Source organism: Cryptotermes secundus, unplaced genomic scaffold (genome assembly GCF_002891405.2).
Source record: "Cryptotermes secundus unplaced genomic scaffold, Csec_1.0 scaffold17, whole genome shotgun sequence".
NCBI classification, from domain to species: domain Eukaryota; kingdom Metazoa; phylum Arthropoda; class Insecta; order Blattodea; family Kalotermitidae; genus Cryptotermes; species Cryptotermes secundus.
In genome coordinates, this window is record NW_019729207.1 from 961,511 (window position 1) to 989,261 (window position 27,751).

Sequence of the window (27,751 nt, forward strand, 5' to 3'; positions counted from 1 at the left end):
CAAACAGATTTAAATGAAATTAAATTAAAAATTATCCAAACAACACAAATTAAAAGTAAATAAGCAAGTAAAAACTGTTGAAATAAAATGGATATTGAAAAAAAAAACAAGCTTTCTAAATGCCATCAACATTTCAATGACCAGAGAAGAATCCGGGTTTTCCAGGGTATGAGGGTGTGACTGCATTGTCACTAGCTTCAGAGGAGGGACCGCGCCGATAATTGGTAGCTGCAGAAAGACGGATAATAAAAGAGAGTTGCAGTGAACAACATTCAGTGTTTATTGCTTCCGCTCTGCCTTGCTGTTTTGTTAGTTTTGAAGGAAACATGTGCTATCCACATTTCAACCAATGGCTCGTTGTTTATTGTTATTTACGTATTACTGAAAGTTTTCCTTTTTCAGCGAACGCTCAGTACACGTATATCTTCATAAGCGCTAAGAGATAGTTGGACAAAGTGTGTCGTGAGTTAACTCCAGTTTTTATATATTTTTCGGAATCATTTTTAAAAAATGGAAAAGTGGCTTAGAACAGGGACTTTGAAAAGAAAAGCAAACGAAACAGATGATGCTAACCCTAACTGCGAAACACGTTTTGTAACGGCGAGTGAATATGGTACTATTAAAGTCGAAGAAGCGAGCAGTTCAAAACAAAAATACAGTAGGAAATATGACAATTCGTATTTAGAATTCGGGTTTGCTTGGTATGGCGATGAAAGTGAACAGAGACCTCAATGTGTTTTGTGTTATGAAGTGTTACCGACCGAGCGCATGAAGCCTGCGAAACTCCGACGACACTTACAAACTCAACATTGTGATATGAAAAGTAAGCCAATTGAATTTTTTTCAGAGACTCTTATGGACATTAAATCGTGGACAAAATATAGTTTCGGTCATGGGTTCGCTTAATAACAAGGCACTGGAAGCATTCTACCTCTTAAGTTTGCGCATAGCCGAAACAGGGAAACCTCATTCTATCGGCGAAAATTTACTTCTTCCGGCTGCAAAAGATGTTCGGCAACAAGTTACTAAAAGATGCTGATTTCATTCCTATTTCAAACGACACTGTCGGTCGCAGAATTAACGATATGGCAGGAGACGTAGAATCTCAGTTAATCGAATGAGCCCGTATTATGCGTTACAAATAGACGAGAATACTGATGTTGCAAATGATGCGCAGTTAACAAGCTACGCAAGTTATGCGCATGATAACAACATTCATGACGATATTCTGTTTTGTAGAACTTTGTCAACCCGAACAACTGGAGAAGAAATATTTCACTCTCTCAATAATTTCATAAGAGACAAAGGGAACCAGTGGGAAAAATGTGCGGTCTTCTGTTCGGATGGAGCTCGCGCCCTTACAGGCAGGCACAGTGGGGTTGTTGTACCCTTACAGCAGGTATAGTGGGGTTGTTTCTGGGAAACATGTGTGGGCTTCTGTTCGGATGGAGCTCGTGCCCTTACAGGCAGGCATGGCGGGGTTGTTTCTGGAAAAAATTTGTGGGCTTCTGTTCGGATGGAGCTCGTGCCCTTACAGGCAGGCATGGCGGGGTTGTTTCTGGAAAAAATTTGTGGGCTTCTGTTCGGATGGAGCTCGTGCCCTTACAGGCAGGCATGGCGGGGTTGTTTCTGGAAAAAATTTGTGGGCTTCTGTTCGGATGGAGCTCGTGCCCTTACAGGCAGGCATGGCGGGGTTGTTTCTGGAAAAAATTTGTGGGCTTCTGTTCGGATGGAGCTCGTGCCCTTACAGGCAGGCATGGCGGGGTTGTTTCTGGAAAAAATTTGTGGGCTTCTGTTCGGATGGAGCTCGTGCCCTTACAGGCAGGCATGGCGGGGTTGTTTCTGGAAAAAATTTGTGGGCTTCTGTTCGGATGGAGCTCGTGCCCTTACAGGCAGGCATGGCGGGGTTGTTTCTGGAAAAAATTTGTGGGCTTCTGTTCGGATGGAGCTCGTGCCCTTACAGGCAGGCATGGCGGGGTTGTTTCTGGAAAAAATTTGTGGGCTTCTGTTCGGATGGAGCTCGTGCCCTTACAGGCAGGCATGGCGGGGTTGTTTCTGGAAAAAATTTGTGGGCTTCTGTTCGGATGGAGCTCGTGCCCTTACAGGCAGGCATGGCGGGGTTGTTTCTGGAAAAAATTTGTGGGCTTCTGTTCGGATGGAGCTCGTGCCCTTACAGGCAGGCATGGCGGGGTTGTTTCTGGAAAAAATTTGTGGGCTTCTGTTCGGATGGAGCTCGTGCCCTTACAGGCAGGCATGGCGGGGTTGTTTCTGGAAAAAATTTGTGGGCTTCTGTTCGGATGGAGCTCGTGCCCTTACAGGCAGGCATGGCGGGGTTGTTTCTGGAAAAAATTTGTGGGCTTCTGTTCGGATGGAGCTCGTGCCCTTACAGGCAGGCATGGCGGGGTTGTTTCTGGAAAAAATTTGTGGGCTTCTGTTCGGATGGAGCTCGTGCCCTTACAGGCAGGCATGGCGGGGTTGTTTCTGGAAAAAATTTGTGGGCTTCTGTTCGGATGGAGCTCGTGCCCTTACAGGCAGGCATGGCGGGGTTGTTTCTGGAAAAAATTTGTGGGCTTCTGTTCGGATGGAGCTCGTGCCCTTACAGGCAGGCATGGCGGGGTTGTTTCTGGAAAAAATTTGTGGGCTTCTGTTCGGATGGAGCTCGTGCCCTTACAGGCAGGCATGGCGGGGTTGTTTCTGGAAAAAATTTGTGGGCTTCTGTTCGGATGGAGCTCGTGCCCTTACAGGCAGGCATGGCGGGGTTGTTTCTGGAAAAAATTTGTGGGCTTCTGTTCGGATGGAGCTCGTGCCCTTACAGGCAGGCATGGCGGGGTTGTTTCTGGAAAAAATTTGTGGGCTTCTGTTCGGATGGAGCTCGTGCCCTTACAGGCAGGCATGGCGGGGTTGTTTCTGGAAAAAATTTGTGGGCTTCTGTTCGGATGGAGCTCGTGCCCTTACAGGCAGGCATGGCGGGGTTGTTTCTGGAAAAAATTTGTGGGCTTCTGTTCGGATGGAGCTCGTGCCCTTACAGGCAGGCATGGCGGGGTTGTTTCTGGAAAAAATTTGTGGGCTTCTGTTCGGATGGAGCTCGTGCCCTTACAGGCAGGCATGGCGGGGTTGTTTCTGGAAAAAATTTGTGGGCTTCTGTTCGGATGGAGCTCGTGCCCTTACAGGCAGGCATGGCGGGGTTGTTTCTGGAAAAAATTTGTGGGCTTCTGTTCGGATGGAGCTCGTGCCCTTACAGGCAGGCATGGCGGGGTTGTTTCTGGAAAAAATTTGTGGGCTTCTGTTCGGATGGAGCTCGTGCCCTTACAGGCAGGCATGGCGGGGTTGTTTCTGGAAAAAATTTGTGGGCTTCTGTTCGGATGGAGCTCGTGCCCTTACAGGCAGGCATGGCGGGGTTGTTTCTGGAAAAAATTTGTGGGCTTCTGTTCGGATGGAGCTCGTGCCCTTACAGGCAGGCATGGCGGGGTTGTTTCTGGAAAAAATTTGTGGGCTTCTGTTCGGATGGAGCTCGTGCCCTTACAGGCAGGCATGGCGGGGTTGTTTCTGGAAAAAATTTGTGGGCTTCTGTTCGGATGGAGCTCGTGCCCTTACAGGCAGGCATGGCGGGGTTGTTTCTGGAAAAAATTTGTGGGCTTCTGTTCGGATGGAGCTCGTGCCCTTACAGGCAGGCATGGCGGGGTTGTTTCTGGAAAAAATTTGTGGGCTTCTGTTCGGATGGAGCTCGTGCCCTTACAGGCAGGCATGGCGGGGTTGTTTCTGGAAAAAATTTGTGGGCTTCTGTTCGGATGGAGCTCGTGCCCTTACAGGCAGGCATGGCGGGGTTGTTTCTGGAAAAAATTTGTGGGCTTCTGTTCGGATGGAGCTCGTGCCCTTACAGGCAGGCATGGCGGGGTTGTTTCTGGAAAAAATTTGTGGGCTTCTGTTCGGATGGAGCTCGTGCCCTTACAGGCAGGCATGGCGGGGTTGTTTCTGGAAAAAATTTGTGGGCTTCTGTTCGGATGGAGCTCGTGCCCTTACAGGCAGGCATGGCGGGGTTGTTTCTGGAAAAAATTTGTGGGCTTCTGTTCGGATGGAGCTCGTGCCCTTACAGGCAGGCACATTGGGGTTGTTTCTGGGAAAAATTTGTGGGCTTCTGTTCGGATGGAGCTCGCGCCCTTACAGCAGGTATAGTGGGGTTGTTTCCGAGGTTAAGGCAGTAGCTCCGAACATGAATTGGGTACATTGTTTCATACATAGGGAAGCGTTGGCCTCCAAAGAAATGCCACCAGGATTTAGAACTGTGCTAGACAGCGGTGTAAAGCTGATTAGTTTTATTAGGGCTCGACCGTTAAGTAACAGGCTATTTACGTATTCTGCATTGAAATGGGCGGAGACATTGCACAACTTTTGCTTCATTCTGAAATTCGCTGGCTTTCTAGGGGCAAAGTACTAACAAGGTTATTTCAATTAAGGCACGAAGTTTTATTGTTTGTAAAGGAACGCAGTACTGATTTTGCCTCACTCCTTATTGACGGAGCATGGTTATCAGCACTGTCCTATCCTTCAGACATTTTTCCTAAATTAAATGAACCAAATTTCTCCCTTCAGGGAAATTCTTTAACTGTTCTTGATGCTTTCGACAAAGTAAAGGCATTCGAAAAAAACTGGTGTTATGGATTAGTTATGCAAAAGACAGACAATTTGCACCTTTTCCAACATTGGAATCCTTTTTAGTGGAAAATGATATTTCTGTTGATTCTGAGTTTCTGAAAAGGGTTTGGGACCACCTCAAAACCGTGAAACAGATAGTTGAAACATATTTTCCGAATAAATTTTGTGAGAAATTTCTGTGGGTTCGCAATCCATTTCAGGCTTACAATCACGAGAACGACCTTTCGTTATCGAAAAAAGAACAGTCAGTTGAGCTTTCAAGTGACGGTTGGCTTAAAATGCAATTCCGTGATCTGGTTTCGTCCAATTCTGGATCTCGCCTTCAGTGAGAAGCGAATTTTCCGAATTATCAGAAGCATTGAAAATCGTCATGCAGTTTCCAACAACCTAGCTTTATGAGAAAGGATTTTCATCGCTCATTCACTTAAAAACAAAATACAGAAATCGTCTATGTGTGAGTGCCGATCTTCGACTGAAGTTGATCAATATCGAGCCAGGTATCCAGGAACTCTGTAAGGACCGACAGGCTCAACAATCTCATTAAAAGTAAGTACTAACATAATTATATCATATTCTTTATTTGTTAGTAAACATTAAAATTTTATTCAGTAATAATCCACTTCTAATGGTTTACTTCCAATTTAATTAACTATGTTTCCATATGTATTCAAAACATGCTTTTAGATTTATTATGTTATAAAATGGCACAGTATGTTCCAAATATTGGTAATACCGCATAGGTTTAAAAAAAGAAGCCTACATGACATAGTGGTCCGTAGAAATTGTTCAGACTTTTACTGGTCCTTGGGCTTAAAAAGGTTGAGAAACACTGGTCTAGAAAATGTGTGAGCCTCGACGTCTCACAACCCTATGGGCCTCCACTGCCTGCTACGGGGATAGCTTTACTTAACCTCACCACCATCTGTCTAGAAAATGTGGGAGCCTCGACGTCTCACATTCCTATGGGTACAAGGATAGCTTTACTTAACCTCACCATCTGTAAGCCGAATGTCTTAGAGAATGTGGGAGCCTCGACGTCTCACAACCGTATGGGCCTCCACTGCCTGTTACAGGGAGAGCTTTACTTAACCTCACCGCCATCTGTGAGCCTATTGTCTAGAAAATCTGGGAGCCTCGACGTCTCACAACCCAATGGGCCTCCACGGCCTGTTACAGGGATAGCTTTACTTAACCTCACCGCCATCTGTGAGCCGATTGTCTAGAAAATGTGGGAGCCTCGACTTCTCACATTCCTATGGGCCTCCACGGCCTGTTACAGGGATAGCTTTACTTAACCTCACCGCCATCTGTGAGCCGAATGTCTGGAGAATGTGAGAGCCACGACGTCTTACAACCTTATGGGCCTCCACGGCCTGTTACAAGAATAGTTTTGTCGGATTAAGAACCGTTTACTTTTGTTAGCCAACTTTAAGTTTCCAATGTCCTTCTTAAATTTGTTGCCGCAGTGCGGTTTGTTTCGTAACATGAATGATTGCAATATAGTGTAAATTCTGCAAAGCGCCATCCAATAAAAGCACCATATCTACTGACTGGATGAGTAACATTGTTAAGTTTTTTTAATTAATAAAGACCTTACACTTAATTATGATCAGTCAAAACTTTAAATTGCTCATATACTTTAATTCTATCCACTTTTCTATGTTTGTATTAATTCTTGTGTAAACTAAATATTGTAAATACCGTGACATGACGAACAATTGTCAAGTAACTGCTCTGTAAACAAGCGATAGTGGAATAACCATTGCTGGGGAACAGTTCCGTGGACACCTATTCCCGGCAACAAGGAAACATGCAATAATGAAAGACGTTTTTATTGCGTGGTCCGTGCTGGGGACTATGTAACTGATATTTCAGTTGTCGAGTTATCTGAGAGTTACACTCTTGTCAAAGAGGGCGCCCCACATGGACAGGACAGTAACTTTCATTTAAAAAGTAACATCTGGTCATGAGCCCCAGCCGGGGTTCGACATTAAGACAGACAGACTGACTGACCGTCAGTCGCAATGTGACTTTGACTTTGAGAGTTACAATACTGAGAAGTGTGAAACCGAGGCCGGGGACAGTTCGGGAACTGAGAGGAAGGGAAATGTCCGTCGTTGAAACCCGCTACCAAGCAACGGCTAATGAAGACAGAAGACTTTATGTGTGCTGTAGTTTTTTGAAGTGTGTAACTCAGTGACACTATCATAGTTATTTGTAGTTACGAGTGTAAGTGTCCATTAAATTCGATTACTAATCCAAACCCCGTCTTTACTCAACACACAATCACGTGAAAATATATTGTGAAGATTATGGAATAAACATGTTTCCAAAAGGATTCTATGTACATTTAAAATGCTTGCTCACATATCACGTCCACTTTTCTAAGAGTTTTCCTTGACGAGCATGCGCAGTTGCGTTAGGGGCTACTTGTCCCGTATTTTTGGTTTCTGAATTAGGGGCACCCGACTATAAAGCAATCAATTCAATGTTATCCCAGTTTGAGCCCCTGCCACGCTAAGGGCTGCTCAGGTGTGCGAAGTGGTACTCACTGTTGAGTGTGGCGGCTTCATTGCTCAGAGCCACGTAGTGTTCGAACATCCCTCGACATTTCTCACCGGACATTTTCCTCCATTCCACCCATACGTGCTTCAGCTCGTCAGGGTCTCTGCTTGTCCTCAGGATCTCCACCAGTTCTGTTCAACAAAGCTGTCATGTCAGATGTTTGCGTACCCGATCAATATATACAAACGCTTCCTGTCTTTTGGCAGTGGTCGACACTGCAATACCGACTGAAACATAGGCACTTCTGAGTGCGCCTTCGCTAATGCCATCGTCTGGCAGTACTAGTAACTACTATTAATGGTTCGTACTTCTGCACATAGTTTTTTTTATCTGCTTGCTCCCACTTTGGGGCACGGGGCTGATTTCTCAGTTTCATGATCATTTTTACAGGCGGCAGGACTCCTTGGACGGGTGATCAGCTCGTCACAAGGCCTCTACCTAAACACAGGACAACACAAACACAGAATAACCTCATACACACACCAAACATCGATGCCTTGTGTGGGATTCGAACCCACGATCCCAGCTTCCGAGAGAGCGAAGACAGTACATGCCTTAGACCACTCGGGTACCGTGACCGGCGTCGTGTTATAGTAGGGCGCGTAAAGCTGACAACCTCACCGCCGTCTGTGAGCCGGCTGTCTAGAAAATGTGGGAGCCTCGACGTCTCACAGCCCTATAGGTCTCCACGGCCTGTTGCAGGGATAGCTTTACCTTTAATACAGATGAGCCCAAGAAATATATACACACCGTTTCTCCTCCACTTTCACTTCCTGCTGTTCAATAAGGTGGCTCTGGCATTCGATTGACTAGCACCATCTTTTGAGAGAATGTCACACTACATACAGCACATTACTTTGCTGTTCATCTTTGAAAGTGTCCTTAGATAACGTTTGTTGAAATTTGTATACATTTTTTGGACTCCTCTCTATATTATCGATCTTTGCTAGATAGACCCCTGTTGGTTAACACCGAACAACAACGAAACCCGTCCGACCAGCAAGGCCGGTCTGGACAAGATCGACAGTTCGCGTTTGGGTCCAAAATACTCTTGCTTACCAATATTCTGGTTGTATAAATATCGAGGAATTTCTTCAGCAGATGGCATGAAATAAATATTGGTGTATGAGAGTCTGCCTACATAACAGTTACTGAGAGATTACAGAATATTGCGTGAGACAGTACCTGGTTCCAAACTGAGGTCGCATTTGTTGGGGTTCTTGTAGTCACAGATCTTGGCCTTGCTGTATATGGAGGACATGTCAGAAACCAACTGCTCTAGCTGCAACAGAAGGACAGTTCATAATCTTCTGTTTTGATCACAACATTGGTACCGTCCCTTCGTTTAATTAATCTATCATGGCGTATAGACCCGTTGCTAAGCAGTGAATCTGTAAACATCGACCGTTGCTAGGTAACGTCCGAAACATACACGCATGCAACAATAGAAGTACGGCGTTTTCTATGCGGTCTGCACCGCGACCGTTGCCATGCAACGTCGCGGTAAACACTCCTCTACAACAATATAGGCTGTTTTCTATGTGGTCGGTGGAGACATAATGACTTCCAGATAGAACAGCTTTCAGTTTTTAGGTGACAGTGACAGAGTGAATGAACAAGAACTGGCAAGAGGACTTCATAGTGTTTTGAAGTGCAAGTTTCTGTGTTGAGATCCGTTGCCAGGAGACGAATAGTGAAGACGGAGAATCCCAGTGCGTGTGCAACGGTGGACTGGAAAGTGTGTACATCAGCGATAGCGCTGTATTAAGTGTGACAGAGAGACTGTGTAACCAAGGTGCTAATAAATCCAATCATCCGAACTAGAACCCGTCATTTTTTTGTCACGCGTACCACCCTACACGCGACACTGTTTATAATTTGTTTAACGACACTGACAGTAACTTAGTGTATGTTAGGAATCTCGTCTTTATGCAGTTCTGTCCGTCCTCCTCTGTCTGTTAACGGTTGTGATCTGTCAGTGTAAAGTAGTTTCAGATTGTTCGGTGCCTCACCTTCTCGTGCTTGTCGGCGTCCAGCGCCGCGTAACCCAACACGGAGTGCTTCTGGAACTGGCGGCGGAGATCAGGGTCCTTGTACGTGGTCCAGGGGTACTTGATCGTCTCCAGCCACTGCTGCTTGGAGAACTTAGCGGCCTCTGCAGAAACTGCAAGCTGTCAAAATAATTAAGCACATCACAAACCCTCGCTAATGCGGTTACAGATAATCCGGATCGAAGTACGAAAAAACTGTTCACTGTTGAGCACATACTTTAAAATGACACATGGGATTTAGGAGCAAGAGGACTTTCAGACTGTGTTGAGGGCAGCTGGAGAGACTGAAACCACGCAAGAAAATACAGGGTGTCCCAGGAGGAATGGACCAAACTTCGGGAGGGTGTTCCTTATGTTAAAGTATGCCGATATAACCAAAAACACCTATGTCCAAAGTTGAACGGTTACGGAGATAATGGCCCGAGAAAAGTGTGGTCTTCTAGCGGGTCTATGGACTATACCTATCAGCTGAGAGGCCTTATCTATGTTTGTCCTTGAGTGCCGTGATTCACCCTAGCCGTACTTATGTAGTTGGCTTTATCAGAACGCGCAGTCAACACGTTACGTCAGAGATTGCCATTCATGTGTCATGTATAGTGCTTGGAAACCCTAAGGACAATTATGACATGGCGAGCGAGTATTTTGTACTTCAATTTTATGGCTTCATGTCACTCACAAGTTAGTTTGATCTTACGTACATTATTAACGTTACAGAATCCACATATTCCTGCCAGTTTTAATATGTATTTTGTAATCAACAAGTGTGCAACGCCGGTCAAAGTTTGACACTTCTCTGGCCATTTTCTCCGTAACCGTACAACTTTGGACATAGGTGTTTTGGGTTATATCGGCATACTTTAACATAAGGAACACCCTCCCGAAGTTTGGTCCATTCCTCCTGGGACATTCTGTATACATTGGCTTGAGCTGGATGAAGGAGACCCTGTCAATGGAAGAAATTGCTGGAGTTATATATTTTTTTCATTTATGTGTTTTAATTAGCATTTCCTATATCATTAAATGTTTTCATTTATTTGTTTTCTACGGTTTATATTTTTCTTTTAGGGCTATCTTTTGCTTAATCTGGATTGAAGAGGGTTTACTCTAATTGTTTTCAGCCAGTTTCTTTCCGTCGCTTTTTTGTTGTTCAAATGCTGGAAAATGCCCATTCGCTGTTAGACCTCAATCTTTTCATTTGGTAATATCTTTTTTAACTTTGTTGGATTTGTGAAGTTCTCAATCATGTGACTGTGAAAAGTACTGTCTTCTGGGGCGTAACGCCGTGAAATCTGGTACAATTTGACAGACCTTTATTTGCTGCTTGATTTTTCCCCGGTTACTTCCTTCGTTCACTTTCCGATCGAGAAGTTATGGGCGTCGGTTAAATTACTTTTCACATTCACCGTATAATAACCTCAAATCCAACAAGAACGGATTTAACCCTCAAGTTTCTTTTAACGATAACTGATCCAGCTTCATTTGGCGACACAACGGGAAAAATTAATTGAGGCTTCAGAAAGTACTCAATGTCGTGTCTAGTGTCTCTTCAAGGCTGCGTCATCAGCAGACAGTGACGTGAGTCGTTTCGTTATCAGCAAGCAGTGAAGAGGATGGTTACGTCATCAACTGTGACGTGGATCGTAACGGCATCAACAGACACCATATTTTAGGTTCATCATACTAGGAAACCAAAACAGGTATAGCGGAGATGGCGTTCAACATGCAGACGTTTCCTTCCGCGAGGCCATCTATTTGGGGCGTTTCGCACACAGAATAGTAGTATATACATGACTGACCAGTAGTACATGTAACACATCCTCGAAATTATTGTACATTATAAGAAAAAGGTAAAGCTACCCCTGTAACAGGTCGTGGAGGCCCATAGGGTTGTGAGACGTCGAGGCTTCCACATTATCTAGATAACTGGCTCACAGATGACGGTGAGGTTGTCAGCCTTACGCGCCGGCCGGCAGCCTTTTACCCCTTAGGAAGAATCCTGGTACTCATTTCTGTTAGAGGCTAAGTCGATCCCAGGGCCATAGTGTGGCTGGAAGGATTAGGTAAATTAAAAAATCCGATGACTTAATCGGGAATCCAAACCGTGACCTTCCGCGTTGTAGCCTAACCAACTACGCTACTGCGTGTTAGATGCAGGACAGAACACCACATGTACTTCTAGGATATAAACAGGAAGGAAAACAAAACATGGGAAGAGCTAAAAATTTTGGGAGGATCAATTGCAACTATGGAATCGAAAGAGAACGAATAATCTAACCGTGAATGTATTGTTGGCTAATTGTGGCCCATGACACTCGGCTGGGAGCGTTGGAAGTGTCGCTTGGCCTTACCTTCTTCGCAAGATTCTCCTCTGTTATGTTGGAAGCGTAGGCCCACTCCGCTAGTGATGACTTCGTGGCCCATTTGCTGAACTCCTCGTCCAGGTAATCGAGATATTCTCTCGCTCTTGCCTCCTCGTCTGGAATCTGATCCATTTCTAGATCAGGATCGAATCCTGATACATAGAATGTTGAGGCGGTAGCCACAAACAGCAGCAGCACCAAGCAGCTCATCTTCCGAGCCTGTAACACACGTGTACTGTGTCAAACACCTACCCTTTAACACTTTAATAACTATACGTACCACTTGCTTTAGCAATGAAAATTTCTGCATTCTGCCCACAAAGTGTGTTTGTGTGTTCCGTATGGTTCTCACAATAAACAGCGACTGTTTCCCTAAACAGCATTAACCGGTTGGGCTTTGTAGCGGAGACGTAATGTGTTTCCTCTGAGGTACGGACTGAACTCTGTATTTTGCCCACAGAGTGTATTTGTGTGTCCCGTATGGTTCTCACAATAAACAGCGACTGTTTCCCTAAACAGCATTAACCGGTTGGGCTTTGTAGCGGAGACGTAATGTGTTTCCTGTGAGGTACGGACTGAACTCTGCATTGTGCCCACACAGTGTATTTATGTGTTCCGTATGAGTCTCACAATAAACAGCGACTGTTTCCCTAAACAGCATTAACCGGTTGGGCTTTGTAGCGGAGACGTAATGTGTTTCCTCTGAGGTACGGACTGAACTCTGCATTTTGCCCACAGAGTGTATTTGTGTGTCCCGTATGGTTCTCACAATAAACAGCGACTGTTTCCCTAAACAGCATTAACCGGTTGGGCTTTGTAGCGGAGACGTAATGTGTTTCCTGTGAGGTACGGACTGAACTCTGCATTGTGCCCACACAGTGTATTTATGTGTTCCGTATGAGTCTCACAATAAACAGCGACTGTTTCCCTAAACAGCATTAACCGGTTGGGCTTTGTAGCGGAGACGTAATGTGTTTCCTCTGAGGTACGGACTGAACTCTGCATTTTGCCCACAGAGTGTATTTGTGTGTTCCGTATGGCTCTCACAATAAACAGCGACTGTTTCCCTGATCAGCATTTAAAATTCGGAGATACAATGTGTTCTCTGTGAGATAGGGACTTAATTATTAGCCTGCATTCCTTATTAAATATTAATTAGACGAAAGTCCCAGTCCCAAGCTGCTACAGCGGGCTTCTCATGCAACCGTCCCGATTTAATTTACTCAAAATTGAACACTTTGGAGGTGCCCAAATTACGTTTCCAAATTATGCAACACCCAGCTCCCCACTAGAAAATGAAAACTCCGCGGCCGTTATGCACAGTGGTTCACAAACTTACCATATAACGTGAATCAACAAATTTGGTCACGAATACCCAGGCTAGTGAGCACCACTCAGGCTCTGGATAATTTCTAAGCAACAAAATTGACTCAAGAGACAACTGGCACGGAACTCCCTACGTCATTTCTCCCCCTCCACCTCTCTACCTTTCTTCATGCTTCGGACGTTTCAGTAAACCTAATTTATATATGAGGACTCTGTCGTCTGAAATGTGCCGCCGTAAGGTCTGGTAGATTGATATAGACATGTCATCGTACTTCTGCAGACGGAGCCTCGTCCCGAGGAACAGTAACCCTCATGAAGAGTACATACAATCTTCTTGGTTGTAACGCCGTGTAGTCCAGAGAGAAGCCGACGTTTCGGATTAGCTTGCCGCCTGCTACTGCATGGCTTACTCACTACTCACACAGTTAGAAAATGCGACATGCGTACAGATAACGGAGATCTGGCAACGGTGTGTGAAGGCCAGCAATTCTCTGTACACCCCGTCACATGTATTTTGCAACATGTCACTTCGTAAAGCATTCAGATTTCCAGCCATCACACCGTTTATTTCATGACAAAAATATGACAGTTATCAAGCTGATAACAATCCAGCTTCGAAGGTCCCGGGTGCAGATGCTGGCCTATTAATCAAATATCCACATCTCTCGTGGTATCTCTCAGCTTGAATACCAATTTCCTTATAATTTCCCAATGGCGCATAGGAAAAGAGCGTTAAAAAGCCATGACGATAAAGCATCTCCTTATTTCAAAGCATTATGTATAGGAAAGGTAGTATTATACTGCATATATTGGGGGAACGAAAATGTGTCAACTACAGTTAGTGATGCAACCGTTACGTCATCATAAAGTTACCAGATTCTATTTTGAACACACTTCACGCATTCGAACGCCGACGAGAAATTCAAACACACAGGATCTTTCCGTTCGTACGCTTGCCTAGGCGTGACGTGCTCAGGTAGAGTAGATGAGTTCCACACAAACATTGCGGATTGCATTACAAGTGTCTAGCCTGGTTCTCCTCAGTCCTTCCAGAGAATGGTGAAATAATACTTTAAAATAGACCACGGCCAATTCCATCCATGTCCTTTACAGTCCGTCGCTTCGCGTAGTCAGTCCTAGCTACTTCACGACTGGCGGCTTGCCGCCTTTCAGTTCGTCTTGGCGTCAAGTCCCTCGAGACCCACGACCAGTATTTTTTCAGCTGAATACTTGCGGTTATATTCCTTATGTAACATCATCTCTGATGAGAGGGCGGGTCTGTCGTTCACAATTGCTGCTGGCCCTCGCCAACGCAGTCATTCTAGGGTCCGAGTCCTGTGGGACTCATGACTATAATTTACTGTCTCAGTTTCGAGACTCCCCCAACCTGGAGGACCAGATCCCCGTATTTATATCCCTCAGGAACAAGGTGGCCCGGTGATACCCCCAGACACCGGATTCCCTTTTCGTCGCCTCCTACGACTCACAGGGCTACGGTGGAGGCATTCGAACATAACTCCACATGGATCAAGTCCAAGTCACATTGCGACTGACGTTCAGTCAGTCAGTAAGTCTTGGTGTCGAGCCCCGTCTCGGGCTCATGAACAGATATTTATTACTGTTGAACATTACGGTTTTGTTTTTTTGTGGGGCGTCCCCTCTGACGAGAGAACGGGTCTTTTTTTTTTACATGCTACTGGCCCCTGCCAACGCAGCCTTTCTCGGGTCCGAGTCCCTTGGGACTCGCGACTGTATTTTACTGTCTCAGATTTGAGACTTCCCTTTTCGTCGCCTCCTACGACTCGCGTCACATGGATCAACTACTTTCCTTTCAGTGCATATTGTTACGGAACGGACCACATGGAAAACACGGCGTACAATACTTAATCTATTGTTGAGTGTGTATTCGTTGCGGCGGAAACGTGTTTTCTGAGCCGTTGCATAGCAGCGGCCGTCTCTTTTGGCTCCATTATTCCGGGTTTCAGTCCTCATGTCACATTGCATTCAGAAGCTGTAGGCCAGACGCAGGCGGCAAGGTAGTTTCATAAGCCGGGTTTTAATTCTCCAAGAAGGAGGAAAAGAAAAGCCATTTTGTGTGTTATTTTGCGAAGATGTCGTCAGCTTAAATACATAGCGTCGAATGTTGGGAGGACTGAATAATGGTGAATTGTAAAGGATCTGGAAGGAAACTGAAGTGTCCTCATCGCGGCACTATACAGGTTTGTGTGGAGCGACTGAGGAAAACCATGAAAAAATTTCGGTCTGGCCAGTGTTTCGGCCGATATTCGAACCAAGCACCTTACCCGGCCGCGCCATAGCTCAAGCGCTTAGTCGCTGACTTCCCACCGCGGCGGCCCGGGTTCGATACCAGGTCTGGTCAAGTGGGATTTGTAGTGGACAAAGTGGCGCTGGCGCGGGTTTTCTCCGAGTACTTCGGTTTCCCCTGCCAATCTTCATTTCACCAAATTCTCCATTATCATAATCACCCGGGGCAGGCCAAGCAGTGGCCGCCGTGCCGAGTGAACCCAGCTGGACTCCACCCCCCACTAAGCGAAGTAAAAAAAAACACCTTCCCCGAATATTGGTCTCAGCTATCGCCATTACGAAAACCCGTTCGGTATGTAAGACATTGTAGCATCCAACCTTTGGTTTCCGGTGCTCTACACGGGCAACTCACAAATATAATTAAGATAGTTAGAAGTTACTGGAAAGGAGTATGATTCATACACCCTACGAAGAAGCTAAAATAAAAGCCACGTCAAAATCAAAGTCATGTTACGACCGACGGTCAGTCGGCTAGCCAGTCTTGGTGTCAAGCCCCCATCTGGGGACCAAGAACAAATTTTTCATACTGTCAGAGAGTTGCAGGTTTCTTGATGTAGTGCGCCCTTTCTGACGAAAACACGGGTCTGTCGTTTACAATTCCTGCTGGTCCTCGGCAGCACAGTCGTATTTCTATCTATCTATCTATCTATGGCTCTACACTCCTTTTATTAGACCATGGCCGATTTTTCAGTTTCTTAATCTTATACACAGTCGGTAGGACACCTTGGTCGGGGGATGAGCCCGTCGCAAGGCTGCGACCTATACACAGAACAACACAGACATCTATGCCTCGAGTAGGATTCGAACCCACGATCCCAGCGTTCAAGCGAGCGAAGACAGTTCGTACTGGGATCGGCGCAGCCATATTTACCGCGGTCAAAATCAGTGGTACATGTCATGTATATTTAAAATTGTACGTGCAACTCTTAGTATATACAACATGTATGTATGTACAACATACACAAGGCTTGCCTTAGCAGATGATGCCGTAACTTAGGTAGCTAATGTTACAACGGTTGTACGCTTGACCGTAGCCAAGCTTAAGCCTCAGACTCCTTACCTTTAGCGATATCGCGAACAGCATGATTCTGTATGACCTCTGCTTGCTTCCACTTCGCTTCACTTCCTAGCTGTGTTTCTGAAAGTTGTAACATCACATTGCCTAGTAACGTCTCTAACAATGTGATGCGTAGTAACGTTTATAACAATGTTGTCTTGTATAGTTTATAACATCATGTTGCCTAGCAACGTGTATCGCAATATTGTTGATACCACCGTGTAAACCCCAGACCTCACCCGTTTTCTTACTGCAGAAGGAAAATGTTTTATACCCAAACTCAGTGCACCAAAATTTTCAGTTTTGTGGGCCTTTGTATATACAACGAAGCAACACAATATATCTGTTTGTGTGTGTGTTACTTCATGTCCGGATGTGTAATTAAAAGTAAAGCTATCCCTGTAACAGGCCGTGGAGACGCATAGGGTTGTGAGACGTCGAGGCTCCCACATTTTCTAGACAGTCGGCTCATAGATAGCGGTAAGTTTGTCAACCTCACGCACCGGCCGGCGGCCGCCCTTTGTCCCCAGGAAGATTCCTGGTGCTCATTTCTGTTAGAGGCTGAGTCGACCACAGGGTCCATAGTGCGGCTGGAAGGATTAGGTAAATTTAAAATTCTATTCTCATCGTGAATCTAACCCACGACTTTCCGGCTTGTAACATAGTGCCTCAACTACTCTACCGCGTGCTCCCACTGAGAATTATATGAAACCTCACACTGTGTGGTTCAAATGGAGCGTTTTCTAATGCTAAAAAGTATGAGGTACACATGTATGGAGGCAACGCGCAGGACTGTTAAGTGCCTGCTAACTAACGTTAATGGAACTGAACCCTTCTTGAGAAGCCGCCAGTTGTGCAGCTACTCAGGAATTTCCCAGCATTTTATGGAACCCGAAAGTTCATTACCGTGTTCACAAGAGCCTTCCACCGGTCCCTGTCCTGAACCAGATCAATCCAGTCCATACCACTCACCATTTATACGTGACTATAGACGGGGTATCGATTGGAGATTGGATTTATTGACCACTTGCACACACAACACTCGGAATTACAATTAATTACAGCGCTATCGCTGATCACGGCACGCTAAGTCTTCATCAGCCTGCAGTGTCTTCACTAGCCGTTGCTTGGTAACAGCTCTCAACAATGGAGATTCTTCAGCTTTTGTGCTCACGTCGTTAGTCTCCGACGGATATCCCACAACTGAACTATAGCGCCATCTTTTTGACAGCCTCCCTTGCAGAACTCAACTCACAACCGACTGGGTCGCCCCAATTGTCTTCCTTATGAACCCTATACACGGAACGAGTAGGAAACACAGTTTTCATCAGTAACTCGTTGCGTGCGCATTCGTTGCCGCGGGAAAGTATTTAATGATCCGTTGCTTAGAAACGGGCAACCGCTTCATTCGCTAGTATTATCCACCACCTACGTCTTGGTCTTCCTAGTGATCTCTTTCCTTCTGGTTCTTTCACCAATATCCTATATTCATTCATTTTCTCCCCATTCGTGCTACACGCCCCGCCCATTTCATCCTTCTTGACTTGATCATTCTAATTATACTTGGAGAAGAGTACAAGTTATGAAGCTCCTCATTATGCAGTTTTCTCCAACCTCCCGTCACTTCATCTTTCTTTGGTCCAAATATTCTCCTCAACGCCCTGTTCTCAAACACCTTCAGTCTATGATCCTCCCTTATTGTCAGAGACCAAGTTTCACACCCATACAGAACCACAGGCGAAATTGTAGTTTTGTATATTCTATTTTTTTTTTTTAGACAGCAGACGAGAAGACAAAAGGTTCTGGACTGAACGGTAGCAACCCGAAATCAGTCTCCTCTGAATTTCCTCGTGAAAGAAATTTTGAATTGTTACTGTCGTCCCCAAATATCTGAACCGTGCCACATTTCCAAAACTTCTGGTACCTATCTTTATGTCACGATTTTGCCCTGAATTCTGGTGAAGAGACAGCAACCTATGTTTAAGTTTCCCCTGTGTTCACATCTAGACCAAAGTTACTGCTGATGCCCGAACTTGCTTCCAGACTGCGCTAGTTGTCGCTGGAACTTACCAAGTGGGACGTCACAGATGTCTGCATCTTAGCTGCAGTATGTCTATCCGCGCGTAAGAACTGGAGAACCGCTGAACCGACTGTTATGAAATGTAATTGTGGAAGATTCTTAATGAAGCACGCTCATAAATTTTAGTTTTAACGATAATCTCGCCAACGTAACAGACTGTCTTACACGTTATCGGAATTTTAGACCGCAACTCTTGGGCGATTTTTATCGGAGACGAAACCGTTTCGAACAGAAGTTGTGGTAATATACGAAATAACGCATCTCGTGCACCCTGCATTTGTTTCCGCGAATCTAACGGTCTTCAACCGGAAGTTAGCGAAAGCCCCCAGAATATCGCGCTGTTGCCACTTATTCCTCGCACCATCCGGTGATTATGAACTGCAGTAAGGTAGGAAACTCTCACCTGTCGTCCACTAAAATCTGCCGTACACAGATGGAGCTCTCGCGGGTGGACCAGGATTTATGCGACGTTTCGTTGTCCCCCCACCTCTGCAGAACCACGCCGGTTGGACCGGTTATGGTAGGCGCGGTGTGGGAGACACACACACCGGGCATCGACCCTGATACCTGTGACATTCCTACACAACACATGCCTCTTATGTTTGGGTCGGAGAAATTTATTTGCTTAGGCTGTCTATAGTCTCGGCCGAAATTCAGGTCTCGCAGAGTTAGGTGGTAGCATGGCCCGATACAGCGAGGAGAATGAACTGTTTAGAGCCTAATGGTACCTTTATTTACCACATGTTTTAACATAAAAAAAATCTGCATAGTGAAGAATTGCGGGTGTGAGAATTAAGAAACTTGTAGCTGTGGCCAAAGACAGTTTGGGAACCCAGAGGAATTGGAATGTCCGATGCTGGAAGTCGCTACCAGACAACGGCTAGTGAAGACTCAGGAGATTTCATGTGTGTAACTCAGCGAGACTGTCGTAGGTATTTGCGGTTACGTTCTGTTAGCTTCTAATAAATACAGTTACGATTCCAAACCCCGTCTCTGAACACACTCAACCATGTTACAGTATGTATATACATATATATACACGTATATAAATATATATTTAGGGGTGTAACTATGGGTATGAGTCGAATATTTGATTTATTGACCACTCTAACACACAACTCATACCTACATTTAATTAAAGCACTATTGCTGGACTATACAATTTACAGATGGAAAAGTCAAAGTCAAAATTATGTTACGAGCGACGGTCAGTCGGCCAGTCTGTCTTGGTGTGAAGCCCTCATCTGGGGCTTACGACCAGATTTGTATTACTGTCAGACAGTTGTGGGTCTCTTGGTGTGGCGTGCTCTCTCTGACGAGAGGACGGGTCTGTCGTTTGCAACTGCTGCTAGCCCTCGCCAGCGCAGTCATTCTCGGATCCGAGTCCCGTGGGACTCGAGATCATATTTTGCTGTCTCAGATTCGAGACTCCCCCAACCTGGAGGGTCAGGTCCCCGCATTATATCCCCCAGGAAGAGGGTGGCCCCAGTAATACCCCCAGGCACTGGGTTCCCTTTTCGTCGCCTCCTACTACTCGCAAGGCTATGGTGGAGGTATTTGAACCCGCCTCCACGCGGGCACCGCGCTACTGCGTTCGGTGTTTTTGCATTGAAATCTTGACATTCTTGCATGGCGGAGGTAAACAAAACGGAAAATAAATTCTGGCGCCTGGATTTTCGATCAGCGAGTGTCTTACACACAGCGTGGAACAGAAGGGTAGATGAGAATGAACCTCCCGTACATAGTATGGTCGAAATCAGTCAAAGAGTTTTCAAGTAACGGAATTAGGTAGCACAGAAATCACTTGTTTTTAATTCCCGCCTAAAAAGTAAGGTTTAAGGAAAAGCTATTATGGCTTATAGATCCGTTGGTGAGCGGTGACTCTGTGAACATAGCCGTTGCTAGGTAACGGCTCGGTAGACACATTGCTGCGGAAATTAATAAACATGTCAACTATCCGGGCTATCGCTAGGTAACCGTCTACAACAACAGTAGAGGAATTGTTGTAAACGGTGTTTTCTGTTTGGTCCGTGCAAAGTGGTTATCAGGAAGACAACTGGGTTAGATGCAGATAGTTGAGAGTTGAAAGTCCGGTTGTGAAGAAAATGGTTAATTGCCAAGATTGCGGCTGTGAAAAGAAGACTGTATGTGTGCGGTGTTTACAGTGAGACTGTTATAAATTCGTTGCCAGGATACGACTAGTGAAGTCTAAGAAGACAATGTGTCCTAGTGATTTGTAATGTGGAAATCAGCGATAGCGCTGTGTTGCTTGTAGTTCCGTGTCGTGTCAATAAATCAAATTATCCAGTCTATAGTAACACCCCTAAATCGTGACACTATTAAATTTCCCCTGCTGATTATGTTGCAAACATTTAGCGAGTTACACTCGAGACATGCGCAGAAAAGCGTCTAGCTCTTCATGTGAAGTGTCCATTATTTTTGTCTGATTTTGAACACAATTAGCGTCAGTAAATTTGAGTAAAACTCCCGAGGATCCGTGTTACGAAAGTTAACCGACACATTCTTTGTGACTGTCCATTTGGAACGCGCTGAAAACTTTGAAAACACGAAAACAAGAGAGAGACTCAAAGGAGGCTTTCCGTTCAGAAACACGGTGCCTCGAGGCCGTTCTCAACAGAATGTACCGTGGGTTTGGTCAACTAACTGAGACAAGGGCTGTACGGTGTGTATGGGTAATGAAAATGCTTTAGTTACAGTGCGTCACCCTCCCTTCCAGCTGCAACCACCGCCTTGCTGTTTCCTGCTTCTCACTTCTGCACATACGCAATTCAGAGGCGAGGTCTAACAGCGCATCCTGTACGATATTGAATCGTCAGACCTTCGGAAGATTAATATATAGATTGTAGACTAGTTAATTACGTGTTGGGCGTTGTATCTTGTCCATCACGACAGACGTTAATGTTCGGCAGAAAGGGACAGCTAAACAAGTCGTTAGTGCATTGGCTCTTAGGAGGGGCGCTTTTGTAACGCCTCTGTCTGCGCTAACTGAAGAATAGCAGCTTCAGAAGACGTCCGGCGTCCATTGCCGTCACGTTTCTTGCTGACATGATACTGATGTCATGTCAGAGTGGCGTCGCGATGCTCGCTCCAGCTTCCTTTATCCTGACTAAGGATTTTCGTGTTTATCTTCAGTCACTACAGTACGTATATTAGGCTACAGTTGCTTCTTTTCAAATCCTTTCCAATTCACCCAACGACTCCGTGCTCTCTACACTAATACTGAGAGTTTCGTAAAGCGACCCACAAAAAGTCATATCTGTAATTAGTGGAAGGGGTATCAGTGGTGGAAGAACCGAAGGCGAGAATGAAAATAAGAAACGAAAAGTTTGCGGAGGATTTGAAGATATCAGAGGAAGATGATATGAACACGATCTACGAACGAATGAAGGTAGAATTCCAAAAGAAAATTTTAAACATGGAACTAAGAAGAAAACGCCTAAGAGGAAGACAGAGATTGAGATGGAGAGGGTAGATTAGGATATATATGACACAGAAGGAGACTATAACGTGGGACAAACTGAAGGGCATGAGCTCTGGGAGGCCAGAGTATGTTGGAAAGGCTTGGTTGCTAGGCGCCTCACTCCTAGTGAACGACACTTATTGATCTGCAGGTACACGGGGCTACTGTCTCCTCTTCATAATCGCCTTTTCTTCTTGCAGGGCCTTTAGTCTGAATGCAGTCTGCCTTCTTCAGGTGAGGCTTATGTTCTGTATCTACACATTTGCGAAATTAATGGTCATCTGAACGCACGCGCATTAAGGTTCAACTTTATGTGAACTGATTTGTCCCTCGACTCGTCTTAAGAATTTCATTACCTCTCCTCAGGTATGTTAACATCTCTGTCACTGTTTAAGACGTTTTCAAGTAGAGTTTTGTAGGTTTGCAATTTCTTGAAGAATATTTCCCTTCTGGGGTATGACGTCATGTCGTCGGGTAGACGTTCACCGACGTTTCGGGGGAACGTATTCGTACTGCTCTCATTTTCAGGGTGCACCTTACTTCTTAGCATATCTTCTGCCCCGAAGATGGAGACAGTACGTTCCTCCGAAACGTCAGTCAACTTGTACCGGACTTTACGGTGTCACATCCCAGAAGATAGTACTGTTAACAGCGAGCGCTCTGAATGTCTCACCATGTTCACTTCTTTGTGTTTTCTCATATATTTGCTATGTGGGCGGTGGAGGAAGAGATGTAGTGTGGCGTTGTGACCATACCCCGGACGGAGAACGAGTATTTGTGCTGATGACGACGCAAGGCGGTGAACGCCTGACCTCTCACTGCAGTGAGAGCTGCGTGTGGGGGCGACTGAACTGGTCCAGCGGTTGTCACCTGAACAAGGCCACGGAACTGGGCCTCGCCTAGCAACAGCCACGCTTAACGTCAGTTGCCTAGCAACAGCCGAACTGTAGGTGGAAGCGGGGAATGACGTGATCAGTTGGGACACTTGTAACAAGCTCACTGGGGCGCACAGGTCTCGGTCGATTGAACAGCTTCCTAATTGCCATGGGTTCATTTACAGTAATGCGAAAAGGAAACTGACACTGTGGAATACCCAGAAGTAGACGGAAAGACGAGCTCTAAAACTTCTGAAAAGTGTGGCGGACCTCTACCACTCTGAATTGCTGTGTTGGAAAACGTATTAGATTCTCTGTATATCGTAACACAGTGCGCAGATGGAGCGCTGCACGCGGTTGCATGTAAAACTAACTTTTAGTGTATGAGACTTATTAAAACCTGTTTTTTCGTTTAGAGTGCTTGAGATTATGACTGGATTGTGAGTGCGTGAGGTTAATCAACGTCATTACAGATTACCGCAGCAAAGGATGGTCGAGCGTCAACACGTTGCATGAATTCAAGTTATGTAGCGTGTCACGGACAAACAAGCAGTCTTTCGTTTCATTGTATCGTGTCTGTTCCTTCAGTATTCATAATATTTCGATGTTAATAGGTGAAGCATCGGGGTATGCGGTAGCGTAGTTGGTTGAGGCACTGTGCCACATGCCGGAAGGTCCCGAGTTCGATTCCCGATTAAGTCATTGGATTTTCCAATTTACCTAATCCTTCCAGCCGCACTATGGCCCTGGGGTCGACTCAGCCTCTAACAGAAATGAGTACCAGGAATCTTCCTGGGGGTAAAGGGCGGCCGCCGGCCGGCGCGTAAGGCTGACTTCACCGCTATCTATGAGCCGACTGTATAGAAAATGTGGGGGCCTCGACGTCTCATAAACCTGTGGGCCTCCACGGCCTGTTACAGGGATAACTTTACTTAACCTCACCGCCATTTGTGAGCCCATTGTTTAGAAAATGTGGGAGCCTCGACGTCTCACAACCCTGTGGACCTCCACGGCCTGTTACAGGGATAGCTTTACTTAACCTCCCCGCCATCTGTGAGCCGATTGTCTAGAAAATGTGGGAGCCTCGACGTCTCATGAGCTTGTGGGCCTTCACGGCCTCTTACAGGAGTAGCCTTACATATGTTTACCTTTACGTGAAGCGTAATGTAAAGAAGGTTCTTTGCGATTGACTATTTATGTGTGTTATTCGTGGAAGACGGCTTTGAACTTCGGCCTGTACGCATCATTAGATAACATGCAGACCTGTAAAGGACTACGCGGGGAAGCAGGGGAAATTAGTAGCACCAAATGTAAGAAATGACTGCCTTTAAATTATTCACGACTGTTACACCAGTATGTGCTGAAATGTCTTACCTTGTGTTTTCTGTTGATATAGATATATTACGACACCAGAAACAGGATACATCGCAGCTAGCAGCCGCTGAGACACTCACTGGCTGAGCTGACCAAGGCCATGATGTGGTCACAAAGCAATTATGCCCATTGAGTTAGGCTCTGGTTCCACCCATTCACAAGGCAGCTTTCAAGCCTTTTGTATTCCGTATTCTGGGTAAGCATTGGTCCATGGAGACGTGACGTGATTCACGTTTCTTACATGCCCTGACGTCACGGTTGCGCGTGAGAAGCCGAGTGTGTCTGTAACTTCATTCTGGGAAATCTCTCCCCCCCCCCCCCACGTCTTACTATTCTTGAATCGGTTTGTGGAATCGAGTATCATTCCGCGTTCAGTTCAGGACGTTCGGGTTCAGAGAACACGGTCAGTAGGTAAATCTTATGAGTTTAGAAAGTGTTTTCACTAGATGCTTGGAGACTTGCATACACACCCCTTGTTGTTATTTCTTAACACGGTCGTTTGAACTAATAAGCACAGTGATGCCACGCTGCACTTAACGCGATTCATAATTTTCTCAGTCGATCCTCGAGTCGTTTCAAGGGCAATGTAAACTGCAATAACAGATATTTATGTATGGACTTCTTCAGGGTAACATGACGCAATGATCGTTGCCACTTCCCGTCCTATACCCTGAAGCAACATTTTTCTCCGGAACCTTTTATATATACCAGACTATACGGTGTCGTATTGTATTTGTTATGAAGAGACTGAATACGTTTTGAAAATGTCTTGATACTTTCTTTTTATATTTCGTAAATTATTCGTCTTAGAGAATACGTGACATGTTTAAAATATATTATTGGTGTCCTGATTTTATCTTTTTTTTTTCTGAATTATATATTTAGCCTCATCTTTCATAAATATTTGCAAGCGATTAATATTTTATAAAACAGTGGCTTGTTAAGGTACAGGTTGGTTCAGAAGGATGAATTCACTTCAGATTGTGGGTTAAATCAAACGAATCTGTTGATTCTTTAATCACGTTTATTCAGTGCAGATGATGTCAGTGGAAAAGGAGTACAGGAAGAAACGAGAAAATAGAGGTAACAAACGGATGAAGAGAAAAGTATGAAATGGACGACGGAACTGCTTTAACGATACAGCAGAAAGGAGGGGAGGAAATAAAGGTATGTGAGTTACAAGACTTGTCGTTGAACATTCCATAACTACACCAATTTTATGCAGCGCTTTTTTTCGGTCTGTCCGGTCGGTACGCCTACCGGCAAAGTTGCCAAGAGTCACACATCTGCCGGTGCACTGTGTTTCGACCTTGAGGCTGACACCTGGCGGGAGTGTCCGAGCAACCAGGCTTCCAGGAAAAGAGCGCTGTATTTACGAAGGATATCAGCTTCTGGAACTGAGGCGACGTGTGGCCTCTGCTCCCGCTACGTCTCCCTCTACCCCTCGACCCCGAGGGCCGCCAGTTCTGCTCTTGTCGGCGCGCAAACTGCAACATTCACTCTGATTAGTGTACGGCCTACATTTGGTGGTAAAGGTGTAGCTATTACTGTAACAGGCGGTGGAGGCCCATAGGATTGTGAGACGTCGAGGCTCCCACGTTTTCTAGAAAATTGGTTCACAGGTGCCGGTTAGGTTAAGTAAAGCCATCCCTGTAACAGGCCGTGGAGGCAAATAGGGTTTTGAGACATGGAGCCTCCGACATTTTCTAGAAAATCGGTTCACAGATGGGGGTGAAGTTAAGTAAATTATCCCTCAAAAGGCCGTGGAGGCCCATAGGGTTGTGAGACGTCGAGGCTCCGACATTTTCTAGAAAATCGGTTCACAGATGGGGGTGAAGTTAAGTAAATTATCCCTCAAAAGGCCGTGGAGGCCCATAGGGTTGTGAGCAGTCGAGGCTCCCACATTTTCTCTAGAGAGTCGGCTCACAGATGGCGGTGAGGTTAAGTAAAGTTATTCCTGTAACAGGCCGTGGAGGCCAAGAGGGTTGTAAGATGTCGAGGCTCCGACGTTTTCTAGAAAATCAGTTCAGAGATGGCGGCGAGTTTGTCAACCTTACGCGCCGGCCACTCTTTATCCCGCAGGATGTTTCCTGGTACTCATTCTGTTAGAGACTGGGTCGACACCAGGGCCATAGTGCGGCTGGAAGGATTAGGGACATTCCGTAAATAAACTCGACGGGATAACTTTCCGTGACGGACATGTAGTGTGTTGGATGTGAGGTTCTAACGGCGCTACTCTAAAGTGTATTATCGTCTGATATGTGGCACCGTGTAGTCTGGTGGAATACTGTAGACAATTATACGGAACATCTTCATGGCCGAGCAGCTCTGCGCGCTTGCTTGGCTATTTTACCCTGAAAATGAAGGCCGTACGTTGCAAAGAAACGCTTGTAAACTTCTGCGTCACATCCTAGAAGACATAACTCACAGAGACGTGTGTTTTCTACGAGCTGGGAACTGAATTTCGAAATGAATTTGAGGCTCCGAGGGTTTTGAGTTACCGAATAATGCTTACGCTTTCGACTTGGCTCCCAGCCGATGTGTTCTCCGGACTCTCTGTTGTCCCTCTCCAGCCAGTCCGCGAGGGGACTGAAGTAGTCTAGCAGTCCCGTGGCATCCATGTCGCGCTGTCCTGTCAGCACTTCCATCGCGTCAGGCCAAGGCCTCGAGGACCCCATCTGCAGCATCTTCCTGTAATGTTACGTCATAAGGTCCTGTACATACGCGCCAGCTTGTAGCTGTCTTTATGGAGCTGTCACGTTCAGTACATCGAGATTTCGGAGTGTCCGTCAAGAGCTATAATGTTTAGGGGTGTATCAGAGGAAGGGTTGTCTGTGGAAGCCGTAACTAGGGAAGTATCACATGTCAACGGGTTCATACTAACCATGAAGTGACCAACAGTCTATCCCCACAAAGATTACACATTGTGTTATAGAAACTGAATATTTCTTTTCGATTCAAACGTGGTTATGTTGGTAAACCTCCTTTCATTTTTACCACGCGGTATCTATATGCTTAACGTTCTGAGGCGAGCAGGATAAGTTGCGAAGCCAGTGCAGTTTACTTACTCACTTGCGTACCACGTGAATCAGCATTAAATGACATAGTATTCTGCCCACACAGTGTATTTATGAATTCCATATGATTCCCACTGTTAATTGCGTAAAATAGATAATGTTATCCCTGTGTAACAGGCCGTGGAGGCCCATAGGGTTGTGAGACGTCGAGGCTCCCACATTTTCTAGACAGTCGGCTCACAGATGACTGTAAGGTTGTTAGCCTTACGCGCCGGCCGCCCTTTACCCCTGGGGACATAGTACGGCTAGAAGGAGTAGGTCAATTGAAAAAACTGCAATGACACCGGGAATCGAACCCGTGACCTTACGGCTTGTACCATAGGGCTTAAACTAACTACACTACACGGCGGCCCGGGTTCGATCCCGGGTCTGGTCAAGTGGGCTTTGTGGTGGACAAAGTGGCGCCGGGGCAGGTTTTCTCCGAGTACTTCAGTTTCCCCTGCCAATCTTCATTCCACCAATTGCTCCACAATCACCCTCACCTATCATCTGGGGCTGGTACAATAGGCCAGAAGTGGCCGCAGTAC

General features: G+C 45.7%; 3 protein-coding genes across 6 annotated transcripts in view; 1 reads left to right on the forward strand and 2 right to left on the reverse strand.

Moving 5' to 3' along the window:
* LOC111865329 (angiotensin-converting enzyme) overlaps nt 1-24,302 on the reverse strand; it is a 35,766-nt gene extending 11,464 nt beyond the window's left edge. For 2 of the 4 annotated variants that reach the window (XM_023853243.2, XM_023853242.2), the window contains exons 1-5: nt 16,341-16,379; nt 11,618-11,848; nt 9,231-9,389; nt 8,404-8,500; nt 7,206-7,349 (exon numbers count right to left, since the gene is read on the reverse strand). In XM_023853243.2, coding sequence (XP_023709011.1) covers nt 7,206-7,349; nt 8,404-8,500; nt 9,231-9,389; nt 11,618-11,848; nt 16,341-16,364 — 655 coding nt within the window. In that variant the 5' untranslated portion in view covers nt 16,365-16,379. Of the gene's footprint in view, nt 1-7,205; nt 7,350-8,403; nt 8,501-9,230; nt 9,390-11,617; nt 11,849-16,340; nt 16,380-18,820; nt 18,837-24,147 lie in introns of those variants that run through there. The other 2 variants (XM_023853244.2, XM_023853245.2) reach the window with 2 other exon arrangements.
* Nucleotides 24,303-25,153: 851 nt separating this feature from the next.
* Nucleotides 25,154-27,751, reverse strand: part of LOC111865333 (angiotensin-converting enzyme-like) — a gene marked incomplete in the record, with an annotated part of 27,480 nt that continues 24,882 nt past the window's right edge. The window contains 2 exon segments of the mRNA XM_023853250.2: nt 25,154-25,634; nt 26,663-26,838. Coding sequence (XP_023709018.2) covers nt 25,585-25,634; nt 26,663-26,838 — 226 coding nt within the window.
* The window catches only part of LOC111865323 (eukaryotic translation initiation factor 4 gamma 1-like), a 34,088-nt gene continuing 33,133 nt past the window's right edge, over nt 26,797-27,751 (forward strand). Inside the window, exon 1 of the mRNA XM_033751777.1 lies at nt 26,797-26,858. The gene's annotated coding sequence lies outside the window, so the exon portion shown is untranslated. The remainder of the gene's footprint in view (nt 26,859-27,751) is intronic.